General features: G+C 47.4%; 1 protein-coding gene across 1 annotated transcript in view; it reads right to left on the reverse strand.

The window, feature by feature from the left end:
- Nucleotides 1–9,708: 9,708 nt before the first annotated feature.
- Nucleotides 9,709–18,444, reverse strand: part of CELSR1 (cadherin EGF LAG seven-pass G-type receptor 1) — a 165,965-nt gene continuing 157,229 nt past the window's right edge. The window contains 6 exon segments of the mRNA XM_050708099.1: nt 9,709–12,492; nt 14,227–14,491; nt 14,786–14,986; nt 15,716–15,883; nt 16,697–16,800; nt 17,299–17,435. Of these exon segments, the coding sequence (XP_050564056.1) occupies nt 12,351–12,492; nt 14,227–14,491; nt 14,786–14,986; nt 15,716–15,883; nt 16,697–16,800; nt 17,299–17,435 (1,017 nt within the window). The 3' untranslated portion in view covers nt 9,709–12,350.

Below are 18,444 nucleotides of genomic sequence, written 5' to 3' on the forward strand. Positions count from 1 at the left end.
CCCTGCTCCTCGCTTTCCCAGCTGTCCTTTCTGAAGAGCCTGGACCCATCCATCACGGCACTCCTGTTCTGTGAACTACCCACCCTGTGATCCCAATGAGACTGTAGCCCTGCAACTGCACGCAAGCCCCTAATTCCTCCTGTGTATTCACCAGCCTGTACTTGTAGGTGTGCAGGCCCTCTGGAGGGATATCCTGTCAAGCTGAGTTCCCAACAGAATTGTGACAACATCCCCCATCATGCTCATTTGTGTGGGTATGTTTGGGCTGGGGCCTCTTCAGCCTATTTCGTTTTTCAAGGTCTTTTCTGTCTGGATCACCATGCCACCTTTGCTCACCAGCCCAGTCTACCAGAGTCTCCTGGTGAGCTGCAAACCTCCCTAGGCAGTGGGTCAGGTCAGTCACTGGAGCCCCTGTCCCCTGTGGCAGGGAATGTCCCCCTGCTGTCACTTGCTGCTTCCTCCTGGTGCTGCTGCAGGGCCCGGGCTCCCCTGGCATGGAGACTTTGGTGGAAAAAGCTCTCAACTCACTTGTTACCACAGTGCTGGCTGTGTGTGGCTGCAGGGGGAGCAGCAGCCATCTTGGCTCCAGGGCTCACTAGTTCCCAGCCTTCACCATTACAAAGGTTACCACTTCCCAGCCTGATGAGCACACAAGGCCTGTCCCTCCTTTGGTACAGCTGCAGGTTCAGGGTCTCAACGTCTCAGGGGAGATCAAGTCTGTCTCTTTTTCATCACCACTGACATGTCCTAGGCTGCTGGCCTCCCTGCCATGGCTCCTGGTGACACACACACCGCCAGTGACCACCTCCTGCAGCCAAGGACCCCATGTTTCCCAGCACTAGCAAGAGACAGCAGGCATCTCCCAGGCCTGAGGGGCTGCAACCCTCCTTCAGGAGCTTGGTCTGAGACAAGTTACTGGTATTTGAAGTCCTAAGGTTGCTGAGTAGCTACCATTGTGGCTGACAGCACCTGGAAACCAAAGGAACAGGTCTTCAAAAGCAGTGAATGACTTCAGAACCAGTGTTAGCCCAAGGTGGTGACTTCGTTTAGCTTAAGGCTCTGTTTGACACTACTAGTTTCTAACCATTATTTTATTTTATTGTCTTGTGTAAGTGCTTTTTGCTTTCATATTTCCACCAGGTAGTGCTGCCTTTCCTATATGCCTCAAAGAATTTAAACATATAAATTCCTTGGGATCTAGAAGTCCAAAATTTAGTTATTGTATAGCCAGCAACAAACCTTCAACTTAATAAAGTGTTCCTAAGTTCTCATAGCCACCTAAATGTCTGCTTCTGGCCATGCCCCAGCCCCCTGGTGATAATATCAGGTCTCGGACATAGAGGTACCAAACTCTGCTTGGAGCTCAGATCAAGTGAACCAGGACGCATACAGCTGCTTCCCAGCTCCCTAATTTTAAGCTCACTTTTTCTTAGTCTTTTGAACCTGCTCTGAAAATGTTTTCTGGGTAAAACTACTTGATAGCTTTGAATAGGCCTTGAAAATACTTTCATAACAACAACCACTGCAAAAAACACCGAGGTGGTGTTTTTTGGCTAACACTTGGCTAAGGCACAGTCAATGCAGAAGTCACAAGTGCTTTCAACATCCTTATGAAGACTTCAGCAGTTCTGGCAAAGAGATCCCACTTTTGCTCATGGCAGGAGAGTTCGGCCAGTGCTTCTTGTAGTGTAGCTGGCGTAGGTCACACCGTGAGCAGCTACAGTAGGAGGGAGGTGTGCTTCCCTGCTTTTCTTTAAACATTCTTAAAACTGGATGCAGCAGCAATCCAGGATGGCTAGTGTAGAAAACTGGTAAGGTAACATGCTGCTCTTCCATGGAAAACTCTCTAGCAATGGTCTCAATTCCCCTTAGAGGCTCAGGGACTTGGATTTTATCATCAGAGCTGAATGTCATGGCTCTGCTGAAGAAACCACTTCTGATGAACAGGTGACTAAAAAATAAACTGCAGAACTGCTGAGGCTGGCAGGGCCCTCTGGAGGCCAGCTGCTCCAACCCCTGCCCAAGCAGGGACACCCAGAGCAGGCTGCCCAGGACCACGTCCAGCCGGCTTCTGAAGGTCTCTGAGGAGGAGACCCCACAGCCTCACTGGGCAGCCTGTGCCAGTGCTTGGTCACCCGCTCAATAAAGAAATATTTCCCGATGTTCAGATGGGCCTTCCTGTGCTTTGGTAAGCAGAGCTACATTGGCTAAAGAATGGAGGCTGCAGTTTCATGGTGATGAAACTTTGTGCCATGGTGATGAGCAAAGAGCTTCAACACAGTAAAGCAATTGCTGATACTGCTCCCAATGAATCTCACTGTACCTCTGAGAGAAATAAATCAGTAGGCATTTGTGACATTCAAATTGCATGGGGTGTTTTACAACAGGTTGCACACTTCAAGCAGCATGAGGTTGCATGTTTAAAGTTCAGCATTTCCAAATAGCTTGCACTGTTTGAAGGGGACAATATGTTTCTCTTCCCTTCCCACACATTTCTCCCAGGCAAGGATCTCGACCACTCCTGGCTCCTCTCCTACACAGGCTCTCTGGCGCAGTGATTTTTATTTTCTGAGGCGCATTTCTAATGCTCAAGCTAGGCTGTGATACACAAGCTGACTGCATTTGCACAGAGAGGGGTGGTTTCAGCGTTAGCAGGCAGCACGGAGATGAGAGTGGTGCCTGAATCCTGCCCAGCCCTGAGGCTTGCAGCCTGGCCAGGCCTATTGTGAAACAGCAGTGAAAATGGTAGAGACACAGCTGTAACACACCTTGGCAGCACCAAGGTAAGAGTTTTGGTGCCCGAGGGCTGGGCCACCACGATGGCAGCACCTGTGGGGCAGCCGGGCCTGGTGCCGACGCTGTCTCTCACAGGAAACCTTTGTCAAGGCTGGAACTTGGCTTGCTTTGGATCAAATTTGATAGGAACGGGCTGGCTGGCATGTGAATTTTCATTTTGATCTCCTGTGGAAGTCCTGAAGTAGATCAGTATCTGCATGCTTTTTAAAATGAATCGGCTTTTTGTCATTTTTCTCCCACTTCAGGCAGAAGACTGCAAGCAGGTGATTTCACCTTCAAGTTGTCATTAAGTTTTTTAGCTCTTGAAATACATGGCTTCAGAGACTTAAGTGAATAACTATTTTAAGGACTTTTCCCTTCCAAAGCAGAGAAAATGATAACAAGATTTGGGTCACAGAACTGAAAAACCATGACTTATCCCAGCTAACTGAATAGAAATTGCTCTTGTACCCCGTGAGCATGTGTAAAACCTGTGTTGCTGAGTGTATAATGTCTCAAAACTTGCAGAGTGCTGTCTTTTTCTAAAAGTGTTTGTGTTAAAGCTGGCCTATTGGCTCTCCTGTCTTGCTCCTTTCCCAGTCAAGGGACAATGTGGTGGTGTCCCCATCTGTGGCTGGTCCTGCAGAGCCAAAATTGTATTTTCCATTCCCTTTTCCTTTGTCCAAACATTTTATTTCCAAAATTGTATTTTCCATTCCCTTTTCCTTTGTCCAAACATAACAAACCCATTTTCAGCTTGGACACTCCAGCACAGGAAGGTGCAGTGAAGGACTGTGCTACTGCTTTTCCACATGGGAAGTTTTGGGGTTCTGCAGCAAGGGACAGCAGAATAAGCTACAAAGGCCTCTCCATGTTACCAAACAGCCTCTGAGTCAGGCAATCAGTAAAAGCAGGCCATAGCAAGCATGCAGCACCATCTGCTCTGCAGTGATGCCTTCTTCAAGCTGTATCCCCTTTAAAAGATGGAACCTTTCCATCTCCTGCCTGCTGGTCCTGATACCGACGAGCATTTCTTCAGCTTCTCCAGAGGTCTGGTGAGCTGGAGACTGGGGTATCTCTTCTGAATGCAAGAAGCTGTTCAAGGGAAGGGGGCTTATAAGAAAAGCTGGTGTGGAGGGAGGCTAAGGTGTGTGAGCTGGGGGGTTTGGGGCCAGCTGATAGCTCTGTCAGTCAGACTGAGCACGGAGTGGAGAAAGTCAGCTTGAAACTGCAGATTTCTCTGAATGGATTAGGTGCTAGCTTCTTTAACGAAAGTCAAATTGTTTAATTTATCCAAGCAAACCAAATCAGACAGCCCTGGATACTCCCAAACCCTCCCCACCACCACTGCAATACCATGAAGCTGCCACGTGCTCCTCTCCCCTGGGGCAGGTGCTGGGAAGGTCCCTGTCTATGTCTCCCCATCTATTGCTTGCTCCGGGGCTGATGCACGCCAGCACAGCAGGGAAATCCTGGGCTGGCCGCTGCTCACTGCAGTGCACTAGGGTGTCAGTGGGAGAGACGGAGGGGCTGAACCATCTGTGTAACATTTCTTTTCTTATTTCAAGCAGTCCAGGGAGATTTCCATCTAAACATGAGAAGTAGTAGCACAGATCTCTCTGACCACCCGCACACATCGAAGGACGAGTCCCCGGTCCTGCTGCAGCTCCTGCCTGATGGCAGCGCTCAGCCACCCTGGTACGGGTTTGTGCTGCTGGGTGAGGAGCTATATAAAATTATAAACATCAAAGAAGGATGGATTATAAATGTAAAAAGACAGCAACGTGCCATAACTAGATACAATGAGGCATCTGGTGGATTTAAGTTTGGTGCTGGATTAAAGGTAGTTTTTATTTTAATCTAGTTACTTAAGGTCGAAGGTTTTTTGCCTGTACACACATTTATCTATCGTTCCTCCCTAGGAGTACATGAAGGTCTCTGCAGGTCTTGTCATGCCATCCAGCTCCATGGCCGAGGAAATCTGCTAGCAACTTTGCTGTGTGCAGTGAAACTGTGCAATTCATTTATTTCAAGGCTGAAAGGTTTGGCTTTAAAGACATGGCTTTAAAACTGAAGATCAATTTTTATTACAAGGAAATATAAAATCAAACAAAAAAATAGACATATATATAGAGAGATAAATGTTACAAAAACTATAGAATCAGAATAGCCTACACTGGTTTAAAATACTAAAGGAGGTGTTTTTATGGTAAAAGACTTTAACACTGAACAAGTTTTACACCTAGCTTTTACAGGAGGAGATAACAGAAGAAAAATCTCTGAGCTGGTTCGCAGCTGGGTGTTAAACTATATTTAGGTAACGTGGCCATTTCATGGAGCAGAGACCGTCCACGCTTGGTGTGACTTGTCTGCACTCAAGGCCAACACCTGTGTTTGAACTGCAGAAAAGAGAATGTGCTACTTAGAGGGGATGTTTGGAGAGGAGATGGCTTTAAGGTGGTTGCATGCCAGTTTGCTCCTTATTGAACCCAGAGGCTAAGCATCAATCATGGAGCAGGAGGAACGTGTCTGTACTCTAAGCCTAAAGGGCTGATCCTGTGAAGGATCTGATCTGATCTGTTGGAAGGGCTGGTCCAGGCACAGGTATCTTAACAGCAATGGGCTCCAACGGTGACCGATTCCCGTAGCTAACATTGCTGCATTGAGCACCCCTCATGAAAATACAGCCCCAGGGCAGCAGGGTTCCTCCCTGCTTAGAGAGAGACGAGAAGGGTTTAACATGAAAGGATCTTCCAGCAAATCCCAAAGGACAACTTGTGTGGATCTGTGCCACTCGTTGTGGCAAGCTCAGCACCCTGTGCCCTGCTGGGGGCCAGGTGAGGTGTGGGGAGCTACCAACAAGCCAAACACCATGCTCATGTCATATAGCTGAGCGAGGAGAAAAAAAAAAAGCGAACAAACTGCTTTCGGCTTGTGTTTGGCATATCCAAATGAGATCAGTCACAACCATGTCCTCTTCTGGATAGCCCAGTGGACCACAGCTGTGTATTGGCCACCCACTTGCTCCTGTTATTTTGGCAATTTTGTGCCAGTGGTAGATTTTCTTTACCACCCTGCAGGGCTTTTTTCCTGAACCTTTCATTCCCCAACCTCTCCATCCCCAAAATGTGTTACCTGTGCAGCTGGAAGGGAAGGAGTTAACGATCCAAGGTTTCTTATTCGTTTTGTCCAGTGAATTGAAATGCGTAATAACATTTACGGATTTTTCTCCAAGTGAACATGTGTTGTGCAGGGGTGATTTACTGCTTCGCCTGGAAACCTGTCTGCTTCACTTGCTCTCCAACACAGCTGGGGCTGCCTCCTACCAGATTTGGTGGGATGTTCCTCACCTGAAGGGTCTGTGTGGAATGGGTCCAGGTGAGAGGGCTATTTATTTCCTTTAAAGCCAGGTATTCTTCACCCTCTTTGAACATACAGGCCTTTCAGGAGCTGCTTTTATAACTAATGAAGTTACTGCTGTAGGTTCCTTTTATAAAAAAAGAGATCTGATGAGCAGGCACTAGAAGTGCGGCTGTTCTGATTGAAGAGCACTCTCATCTCTGTACCTTCAGGGTGCTCGCTCCATCAGAGCTATTTTACGATGGGTGGCTTACCATGTGCTGTCAACGTGTTCTTCCTTCTTTTTCTTTCTAAGTAATCACGCCACGGCAGAATCTGCTTGACTTTCTGTTGCAGACCTCTTGGGCAGATTTGTACCTCGCTCGCTAGTGCTGGAGGTTTTGCTGCTTCTGAGTGATTTTATGGGAACCTCTCCTTGCTGGTGTGCGGGGGCATCGTGCACGCCTGCCCTCTGCATTTCTCTCACCCTTTTATTCCTGCCACAGCTGTGACGCAGAGGATGCTCTTCCAAGCTCCACCAGGGCAGTTGCAGCACCCTCAGCTGTGGCCCATGCGGATCAGAGAACTGCGTCCCTCACCCTGCACGGCCCTGGAGTCACTCCTAGGCTATAAATACTTTCACTGCATTAAAAAAATAAAAGTTCATATACACACCGAACTTCACATGCTTGTTATTTCCTTGAGTGTGTTGATATCTAACAAAAGGATTTTTTAAAAACTATGTTCTTTACTTGGGAAGTGCTATAGCCTTAAAACAAAAACAAGATCATTAAAGACATATTTATGAAGAGTTGCTGTTAAATGACCAAAAGCAAGAGGTTTTCCTACATGTTGGCCAAAGAGGCTGGCATTTTTGCAAGCTGTTATATTTGTAGGGGAAAAAAAAATGACAAAACAAGCCCATAAGAAATTAATTCTGGGAACAACCCAGCTGGACACACAGCAACTATTTTAATGAAAGAGAGTGGCAGCACCTGGAAAGCTCCAGCTTTGAGTTCATTTCTATTTCCTGAGTGGATCTGACTTAAAACACTGGCTTTGCGCAGGTCCAGACGGGCTCCTGAAGTGTGGATGGGAGGGGGGGGTCCCACTTTTCTCTCTTTTAATTTCTTTTCCTTGCCCTGGCAGCCTTTCAGGGCTTGATGCAGAGGAATTGCTCTCGGACGGGTTTCCACCCCATTTTCCAGCAGCCCATCGGTGGGACTGCGTTTTCCCAGCCGGGCTCCCTGCTGAGCACCCGTATGGGGGTGGTTGGGCCCAGCTCAACCCGTGCCACATCTCCTGGCTCAGCTCCGGGCCTTGACTGCCTTCACCAGCTCACGCAGACACCAGGCTGCTCCCCCTTCAGATACAGAAAATATGGTCAGAATACGTCAGAAGCATGGCCAGCAGGGCGAGGGAGGGGATTGTCCCCCTCTGCTCTGCTCTCATGAGACCTCACCGGGAGCCCTGTGTTCAGCTCTGGGGCCCCCAGCACAAGAAGAACATGGACCTGTTGGAACAAGTCCGGAGTAGGGCCATGAGGATGATCAGAGGGCTGGAGCTCCTCTCCTAGGAAGACAGGCTGAGAGAGTTGGGGTTGTTCAGCCTGGAGAAGAGAAGGCTCCGAGGACACCTTACAGCGCCCTGCCAGTGCCTAAATGGGGCCTGCAGGAAAGCTGAGGGACTCTTTGTCAGGGGTGTAGTGATAGGACAAGGGGGAATGGCTTTAAACTAAAAAAGGGCAGACTTAGATTAGGTGTTTGGAAGAAATCATTCACTCGGAGTTGGCAAGGCCTTGGCACAGGCTGCCCAGAGAAGCTGTGGATGCGCCATCCCTGGAGGTGTTCAAGGCCAGGCTGGATGGGGCTCTGGGCAGCCTGGTCTGGTGGGAGGTGTCCCTGCCCATGGCAGGGGGGTGGGACTGGGTGATCTTTAAGGTCCCTTTCATCCCAAACCATTCTGTGATTTTAAGTAATATTTGGGTGTGAAGGAGCAGATACCCTAGGTGACCCCAGGCCCCACCAGAGGACCTGCAGCAGCTGCTGGCTCTGGCCAAGAGGACAGACACTGGCCTGGCACAGAGCCCCAGAGGGGGTCCTAGGGACACTGAGAAATACTTTGTAAGTATTTCCAAGCCACTAATGAGTTAACATGGTCTCTGCAACACCCATCAGACTAATCTAATTTTCTTCCTTCCTGCGGTGCCTGGCATGTTGGATAAAGGAGCAGCAGCAGATGGGACACGTCTTCAAGTAAAGCCTTTGATACTGTCCGGCACCATGTACTCTCACACCAAACACAGGCAGCGAGGGCTGATGTTATTCGATATGAGGTAGGTGCAAAACTCTCTGGGCAAGAAGGGATGTTTTACAAGATCCCTCCTGGGCTCAGTTTTATTTGATATTTTCATTCATGGGCTGGAAGATGGAATGGAAGGTAGCCTGTAAAATCTGCAGCTGTTGCCAAAGGACTCCAGGCATCCTCACAGACAGGGTTAAGATTCAAAATGAGTATGAGAAACTGGAGAATGGATCCAAAATCAAGAGGCTAAAATGGAAAATGAGAACAGTGCGAATTGCTTCTTACAGGGAGGGAAAGCGAACTGCCTAAGTGCAAACTGGGCCATAAAGGCGAGGCAGGAGAACAGCATTAGGGCCGCAGGGCCCAAATGCATCCCAGCCTGGCCCTAGCTCTGCTGGCTATTGGCAGATATATTGGGATTGTCATTTAGGACTTTTAAGAACATGTTAGACAAATCCACATGTGTATTTGATTCTGGGTTGTTGGAGGGGGCTGAGCTGTGTGAGCTCTTAGGTTACTTCAGCGCTGTCCTTCCATGTTGCTGCCACTGGTCCGTCTTCCGAACTCTTTCTTCCTGCACTTTGCTTAGGGCAAATCTGAATTTTTTTGGCTGTTGGTAGGCCTGCCTCTTGCATTTTGTGGGCAGCGCTGATCTCTTTTACCTCTGCTATCTCCAAAAAAGATGCATTAGACCTGAAGAGATGGAAGAAGGGCAAGAAGGAAGGCTGAACAAGAGTAAGAGCCTTTCCTTGCTGCTTGTGACTGAATCAGGCAAACCACTGTGCACCAGAAGTCTCCATGGGTCCAAAAGCAATAGGACAAATTATTGGGAGCTTCCGAGCTGCAGCTTGCTGGGGTCTTGGACCCTGTTGGGGACTGTGGACCCTGCTGGGGCCACCTCACTGTGTAAGACTGCTGTGACAATCCTCTTTTCCTAAACGTCTGCTGTTGGCTGGTACTGGAGGCAGGACCCTGGTCTGTCCTGTATGAGTCCTGCTGACATGAAAGCCTGGGTCTTTTTTAATGCTTTTCTGCAGAAAAGTGGGCTTTGTGTAAATGAGAACAAACAAGTGTTATTGGTCCACCAAAAGTGAACTTGTACAATAAAATTTAAAAACAGTTTCCCTTTGGGCTAATTGCTTGGCTTCATTTAGCGGTTTGCAAATCAAAGCTCCCCATCTTTGATTTTGCCCCTAAATCATTCCAGTAACCAGTCTCTCGCTCCCTGACCTCACACGCTTCCAGGTTATTGCCTAATGTTTAGGAACACTTACAGAAAAGCAGGCCAGATGATATTGGGAAATACTTTATTTCCAGAATGCTGGCAGACGCTTGCAGGTCCCTGATGTGCCTCGTAAGACACTTTAACGAAGAAGACCTGCACAACAGCCTAAAAAGTACAGCACGAGCAGGACCACAGCTTAGCCAACAAAGTCAGAAAAGGTTCTTCTCATCACAGGCTTGCATTGGCTCCCCTCCCCTGGCCAAACTCAGGGTCTGCCATACCATGGGATGTTCGCAAGCAGATTTTCCCCTCCATGGAAATTGGGTGCACAAGAAGCTGAGGTTTGGCCTGGGTGGATGTCAACGCACCAGTGTCCTGGGGTTTCATCAGTGCAAATTCTGCAGGAACAAGGAATGTGCTTGGTAAAAGAACAAAAAGCAAACCCCAAAGAAAACAAAAGCCCCCAAACCAAGCCTGCCTCCCAAACGAAGACTCAGCCTCATGGTGGACTTAAAGCATCTGCAAAACATGAATATGAAGGCTTTTCCAGAACCGAGTACATTTAATGCCTGACCCATAGCAGAGCTCTCTGCGGTGCTGCAGGAAGGACGGGACACAGGCTCTGCTCCTCGCAGCCCAAACCTGACGCCTTGTGCACATAAGGGGCACCTGATTGTAAGGGAGTGGTGAGGGTGAAGCTTTACAGCCTCTGCTTCCTTGGCAAGAGCAATAGGTACCAGTACGTCTCCCCTCCTGCTACTTTGTAAATCCCTAAAAATGCCACTGGGGCCCTCAGCATCCATTCGGCATTGAAAATAAACTCCAGAAGTTCAAAAAAAAATCTTAATTTATTGTAAATTCTCCTTTCATCTGTGCTGCAATTCCAGTGTTCTGCACATTAATAAATACACATTTGTTTAAAAAAAAAAAAAAGAAAACAAAAAAGCTCCAGTGTCTAATCTGCCATAAAGCTTTTAAAAAGTCATAAAAATAGGTTTTAATTTTTTGTCATTAACACAACTGACCCTCCTTTACTGCAACAATTCTGATCAAAATAAAAACTACCTACATCTCACTGGGACAAAATATACATACACAGATGTAAAAACAACTAGCAGGGGTTATACACAATGCCTGAGCACACAGCCAAGTGTCAGGCACCTAAAACATTCAGACCTTTTTGTCAGCCAGAAAATTTCACACAGCATGATGCATAACTTTTACAGGACCAGTACCCTTCCTCCCCCTCCCTTCCCGAAGACATTTCCTAAATGCATTTAAAAGCGCATAGGAATGTAACAAAACCCAGATTGCTCTATATTTGCCTTTGTTTTGTTTTGTTTTGTTTTTCCTGATCTCCTGCATTCTATTTAGGGTGATTTTCTGTACCTTCCCTTTCACATATGCACTCATACACATGAGCTGGTATTTTCCCAAAGGGCTGCTCTGGAGCACAGGGAGCTCCTGAGAGCCTTGGTGGTCACGGCCGTACCATTGAACGTGAAACCTTAATCCTTCCACGCGCTTTTGGACACACCAGGAAGGCCAGGGATTTCTCAAAGAGCTGGGAAATGAAGCCTGGCCATCCTTCCAGCCTCGTGTTTCTGCTTTGATTTGCAACGTGCTGACTCCAGAGGGAGAGAAAGCAGCAGTAAAATAAAATGACTGCTCCTCGTGCAGAACCGGGGAGGAGGACCCTCTTCTTGGGAGGCTGTTTTGTCCCTGAGCCAGACCAGCAGTGTCCGAGAAACCCACTCCACAACTACACCACTTGTTTTCTTGTTCTTGCTATGGGAAATATTGATTTGACTTCTTCCATACAAGGACTGTGTTGAAATCTTAAGACTAAGACATAACTTATTTTTAGCCCTGAAGTTCAGTTTCTGAACATTTCAATGCACTTGAGAGAAGAGGCCAAAACACCAAAAAATGGAAAAAAAAAAAAAAAACACCAAATTTTTTTTCAGTTTTAGAAGAGGTTACGAAAAAACATACTGTGTCCTTAAAGTGTTCCAAAATCTGTCAACAAAACTTATAAATTATATTCCTGGATTTAGAAATAATCTTTACTGCCTTATTTTGAAAACTGCATTGCATCCTAAGGTGGTTTCCATGCAAACATCAGTTACTTTATCAAATGCCAAATTCAAGTAAGATTGTGCAATGTTTATATAAAAAATATCAAAAACTCTTTTAATTGATTTCCTGTTATCAAATTAAGAAGATCAGTATAAATGTAAAATATACAAAGGAACTTTTTCTTTAGCATCACCATACAAAATATATAAAAGTATCTACACTTTATATATATATATATATAAAGGATTTTTATTTTTATTTTCTGAAGACGACGCGTCCATAGGGGGCTGGAGAGAGATGCTGGCATAGAAACTGAAGGACACTTGTTGGGATATTCCTCCCCAGAGTCCAGCACGCCGAATGGTTCACGCTGTAGCTGGAGAAAAGTTCACGAGAGGCATCTCCTGGTGCTTGCCTTGAGGCGGACGGGTTGTCTTCCTGTAGGTCCACTGCAGTAACTTGTTTTTCCTTGTTTCTCCCCAGCAGCTGAGCAACTCCTGCAGCACTGTCCACGCTGCAAGAAGGAATTCAACCCTTGCTGGGAATCCTTGTGGGAATCCTTGGGGCCATTTCCATGCTTTTTGGCACAGGTTCGCGTCGCGTGCAGCGTTGTCACAGAGCGGCCCCATCACGGGCAGCTGGGCACCGTGTCTCCGCTGCGAGCTGCCAGGAGTCTGCCAGAACATGAAACCATGCGGGAATCAGAGCCATCTTCGTCCTCCTGGCCACGCAGAGACTCCAGAGAAGTCTGAGGCACCCAGGCAGTGACCCTGCGGTGAGGAGTCCAGAACTCGCAGCAGCGCTCACAGTTTCCTGACGGTTCAAATTGAAGTTTCGTTACTGCCTCTGTTAGTGGGAAGAAGCAATCATGCAGGCTTGGGGTTAGACAGGCACAGGCGAACAGCTCCACCCAAATCTACCTGATCCCTTTTAGTAAGGGCTCATGCTCCGTGAAATTACCAACCGAACATCCCTGGGGGATGCTGCCCTTGAGGGCAAGATCGGCTGGGAGCGTTATTGACAGGCGGTACCCAAGAGATGCACTATTTAGAGAAAAATTTACCAAGTGATTGCGTTTGGCTAACGCTTAGGTGAAGATGTGAGGTTCACACAAAACCTTGCAAGCGGTTAGAAACCTGGTATTTCAGACAGGTTCATGCATTCTGCTGTCAAACAGTTTTACCGTATGCAAAAGGTGCAGAGAACAAAACAGTTGTTTAGTACGCCAAGTCGGCTAGCTTTTCCCCAGTAAAGAATCTATTGCCTGGTAGCAGCAAGCAGTTATTGCTTGTTAAAGACACCTCTGTTTCCTGGCTAAGCAGGAGATATTCAACAACCAGTCCCCAGCAATCCAAAGATGTATTTCTGTAGCGAGCTGGGAATGGGCTGCGCACCCTTGAACAGCATGGGTGTCTAAAGCACGTTAGAATTAAAGATGGGCGAGAAATTTTCTCTTTGTTCGGAGAAGGAATGAGACTATTATTTGTGTTAATAAAGGGAAGACTGTGTGTGTAAAATGTTTACACAGACTTTACTTAAGGTTGTTCTCGCTTTGAATGTGAAAACTGTGATGAGTAATGAGGTTTCTGAGAATACCCTTTGGCTGGAAGCTTGCTCAGCCTTTCGTTGGTATTTGATTTCGTTTAGAACGGCAAATACACACTCTGTGCAGTGGGTGGGAATCACACACCTGCTAATTTAGGGTCAGTGGCTTGACGCAACTCTTTTCTCTGCAGCCACTGGATCTCACACCCAGGTAACACGCTCCCCCTGCTCGGCTGGATCCCCCCGTGCTCCCCCCCTAGGCTCACCCCACAAATTGCTGAGCTTCCTCCAGGTCCTGCTCACTCGCGTCCTGCCCCTGCCTCCAGCTGCCTGCTGGACATCCACCGCACCTCTTGCTGGACACGCATCAAGAAATGCTGCTCTGTGTTTGCCGCGCTCTGATCCTCCTCCTCGGGTGCCCAGTACTGGCCATATTGTAATTATTTGCACCCCATTAGATCCCTAATGGCCCCAAACATCCTCCTTGCTACAAAACGGGAGAACTGGTGAAAAAGAGAGGGGGAAAAAGAATGCTCCATTGGTCCAAGGTGTGTGAAGGTGAGAGGCTGGGAGCACAGAGGTGGAACCAGGAGGCAGCCCTGAGCAGAGCCCTCCTGAAGGCACGCAAGCCTCGCACCAAGGAAATGGGGCAGAGCTATGTTGCTCATGCCAGCGTGCCAGTAACAATCCAGTTTGCCAGTTCAGAGCACACCAGGATGACTGGTGACAGGTTTCTATCATGGCACCTTGCCTGTGATACCCGTTTTTGGCCTTCTCGTCAGCGAAACACTGTGGTGTGGGGACGTGGTGTGGGCAAGCAATCAGCAAGGCCACTGGTGAAGGACTCCAGTGCAGTCTCCGGGTGAAATCCTTGCTCGTGTGGGATTTTGGGGCTGGAAAGTGGAGGGAGAGGCCAGACCCATGGGAGGTCTGCCAGGGCATCCTAGTGTGGTACTTACTCTGAGTCTGAGGTCTCAGCATGTCCTGTTCCCACGTGGACATTCATGGCCATGCCGTTGAGCTGGTCTCGAGACTGCTCCCTCCGAGCATTTTTTACTGTCACCCCCGAGTCCGAAGGAGAGCGGACCCCATCGTTTGTCCCCAGGGAAGTAGTCCTGGATGAGATCGTGGTCTGATTATAATCCGATAGCTTTTCCCGCAGTCGATTCTTCATATTCTTGTCCATCAGAGGGGGAGGGTAGGTGACTTTGTTTTTTAAGATGCCTGTTACAGAAGAGAGGGAAGAGTCAGAATTTCGAAACGTATCAGTAAATTCATTTAACAAGCTGAACACATCCAAAAAGTGACATTTTATATTTCTTAATCAGAATTCTGCTTTGCCACTTTATTTCAAAACCGTAAGATTAGACTTCACCAGCTGCTTACTAGCTTCCTCCCTGGTTACACAGGTTGAGGCCATTTGGAGATTGCTCTTCCCCAGTGCAGCTACTACATTAACTGATGCTCATTAACGCCCCAGCCTCCCAGTGTGCTGTGAAGTTGTGCTGGCCACCTTACCTTTCCTCTGCTCTGGCTGCTGGTTATTCTGGTGGGACAGAGGTCTGTTCTCCTTCTGCTGCCCTTCGTTCTCTTTGTCCTGCGGCGCTTCGTTGTTGTGGTTCATCTGGTTTTCCCTGTGGAGCTCCACATTGACCTTGGTCTCGACTTTGAGTTTCTGTTTCCCACTGGGGTCCTCGCTGTCGCTGGCCGTTATGCATTCTGTGGGCCAATAGGGTTTCACATGATTGGGAAGGGTATCGACTGCAATGCAAAAAAACACTAGCTCGAAAACCACTGTTTGATAGGTTTTCTCAACCACTGCCCAGCCAGTCTCATCTCCTGCAGCTGGAGAGTAGCTGTGTGCCAGACCAGAGCAATGCTTTCGATGATTCTTGCTGGACTACTCTACTCTGGGGTGCAGCAAACCCCCCAGAAACACTTCTGGCAGGATGGCAGGGTGTCCCTGCTCAGAGCAAGGCTGCTGGCACCACTGAGGGGTGTGAGACAAATTTGCCCTCTCAGCTGTCCAGGGATGGCAATCCCTGGGGCTCCCTGGGGACGGTGGTTTCTTAGGGATGAGGGCACCTGAGGAACTTTGTGCTGTGTCTGTGCAGAGCACACAGCTTGGACACTGCCTTACCTATTTGTCTAAACTAACTCATCTTTAGAAGACGAACTGCACCTAGGAATGCCCATACCCTGCCACACAGCGCTGATACTGGTGGCCTCTCCGGACACCGCTAAATCCACAAGCATCTATTGCATGAAGAGAGGCAGGTATTTCTTCCTCCTGCCTTCAAAATAACCCTTCTTCCTTCACATGAGATTTTGCTGGCTGTGTAACACCATTTCCAAACGTTGTATGCTAGCCTGATAAATTCATTCCATCTACTCTAAAACTATTTTAAATAAAATACACCCATTGCTGTTCCTTCGCACCAGAAATACCTTTAGGTGTGCTGTGGAGAGGGCCACGTTCATTATTTTTGGAAGTGGATGTGTTCCACTTTTTCTCTGGCTCAAGCCCGTCTTCCTCGCTGTCCGATGAATGGGAGGAGGCGTAGGAGCTGCTGTGTTCGTCAAGGGACAGTTCGCTGTCAGAGTCTGAATCATGCTCTACGAACGTGGAAAGGGGAAATAGAGCAATGAGAGGGTGAGCAGGAGCGAGACACGTCCATCTGATGAACGCATGAACGCAAAGACAAGGCAGGCATCTGGTTCAGGACACGCCAGGGATGAGCACTTCCAGCCACAGGTGTTCTCAGATTAACTCACAAGGACTGTGGCCTCCACCTAAGTAATTATGGAAGCACACTGCTCTGCTCAGCTGATGGGCAGGACCTTTTTTCTGCAAGGGGGCTGCAGAACAGAACAGGAATACTTTTTCTCACTAGCCAATACACAGAACAGCAGCTCCACAGCATCTCAGTCAACACAACACGCTGGCAGAGGTACCTAAAAATATCAGGAAATCTGCAAATGCACTCTTAAATACTGCTACAAGGCAACAAAATTTAACATCAAGACCCCAAACGGAAATCAGCGAAGAGACAGTTCTCATCTTCCTGTACAAAACACGTAGCTGTAAAAGAGGATATTGCCTCAAGGTCTCGAACATTAAAAGATGTCCAATTAAAAATCAAGAGCAGCAGCGCATAATTTGTGAGAAAGAAGAGGGACGCCAGAAACTGTCAACAGTTGTGACAGCTGTCAGATTAAAACTGAGCCATCACAAGAAGCAGATACATAATTCCATTCCAGAACTCCCTGGTAAGGCAACCATTGCATATCTCGTTATGCCAACAGCACTACGAGAATGAGGCACACCGAGTCAGAGTAAGTGCTCCTCCTATTACACAAGCCTTTGAAAAAAGTGCTGAGAAGGAAAAGGTTCACAACTGGGTCAAAGCATTTTAAAGAAATTCGTACCGTTGGATTTAGAAGGATTCCTATGAAAAATGGAGGAATCTGCTTCAGTCTGACCAGCCCTTGCTTGACTTGAGGATCCACTGAGCTTATGAGCAGCATCATCCCTTAAAGAATAAAAACAGGGGACAACTTTCTTGGTCACTTCACTGTTTTTAACAACAAGGCAGACATGCAGATGAGATTCTTCTGGTCAAACACAGACAGCTGCAGTGCATGCTCAACTGATTGTCAGAGTGGGTACTTTTACAGCAAGACAGGTTATGTCTGCCTTTGGAGATGTGAATTGCACCCTGAAAAAGCCTGATGTTAATAAGCTAAATCCCACTCCTTGAGACACATCTATATTTTAACAGGCAAGCAGCACAGCCCAAATAGTTAACATAATAGCCACGTTAACCACTGCACTACTGGAAGTCCCCACTGAAGATGCATGCAAAAGAAAACGCACAAAGGAAAATAACAGTCGCACGAAGCAGAACAGTTACAACGTAAAACAAGTTGCACTTGAACCAAAACATTTCTGTTTTGTTTTTTCTTTTCCACAAGAGGAATGAAAAGGGAAAGGCAAGCACCTGAAAGCCATGCACCTGCCACCTGATTACCTGAGAATATAAGCAAGGTAGCTATTGTGGCTCTTGGCTGACCTGACGGTGCTTTCTAGGGAGACAGTGGATTCCCCAAGGGTCGTGCGATACATATTTGGCTCTTCTATGTATGTGTTGTTACAGTTCAGAGATCGCTGAAGGAAAAAAAAGACACAAAGGAATAGTGAATGACAAGAAGAACTCTTTTAAGCAACATAATGTAGTGGATTCCTGACCTTCCCAGGCAGACCTCTCCATTCAGCAGGGCTCACTGACCGGGACAGATGCAGAAGCTGGAGCCTGAGATCTGTAATTGACTTTCTTTCTTCAGAAAGTTTGTTCAAAAGGCTCAGACCAGCCCTCTGTATACCTCCTCTCCTACAGTTGATGTAACCAACTGTAGAGCGTCGTGCCTGAGAAATGGAGTTGGTGACAGTCTCCTTCAGCTTATTGCTTCTGGTGGCCTGCTGGGCACTGGGGCACTGTGTGCCTTTGTGGCAGAAAGATTTGAAACGTGACTTGAGAGTCTGCTATGAGCCATTAAGGACATTGGAGAGAAAGCCTGATAATTTTTGTATTGTTTAACTCAAGCCCACATGTCTCATTAATGTTACTGCAAGCAGATGTGTAATCAGATCAAAGCAAGAAAATATCCTTTCAGTGTTTTTTTACCAGGGTCTGTGGACAGAGACTTGGTTATTCAGCACAATGCTTTGAATGCCCACAACTTGTGAAACCCAGGCTCACAGGCCCTGCTCTTCAAAGGTGTGTTGATGCCTCGCTTCCACTGAAACCAATTGCTTGAAAACCATTGCAGAATTAGCTCTTAATACCTCTTCCTCAATTTCCCACCTGATAGTAAAATCTAAGTATGAAGGACTTAGATTTCCTTGTTAAAAATAGATTTAAGCAATGTCTGTGTTTGAAACCAGATGAGCAAAGGCCTGTTCTCAGTTGTGAAAGTAAATGGCAGTGCATAGTACAACTCTAGTCCACATTGCTGAACTCTTTTTGTTCCTCCCAAAACAAGATTGCCAAATCAACATTGCCTCTTTGGGAACATTCATTGGCCCATGCTGGCCTCTCTTATCCCCAGCCATGTCTACACTTTGGGAGACTAGCTGTAAGCTGGCACAGCTAGAACCATGTCAGGGGATGCACTCA

Source organism: Cygnus atratus, chromosome 1 (genome assembly GCF_013377495.2).
Source record: "Cygnus atratus isolate AKBS03 ecotype Queensland, Australia chromosome 1, CAtr_DNAZoo_HiC_assembly, whole genome shotgun sequence".
In the NCBI taxonomy this organism is placed as follows: domain Eukaryota; kingdom Metazoa; phylum Chordata; class Aves; order Anseriformes; family Anatidae; genus Cygnus; species Cygnus atratus.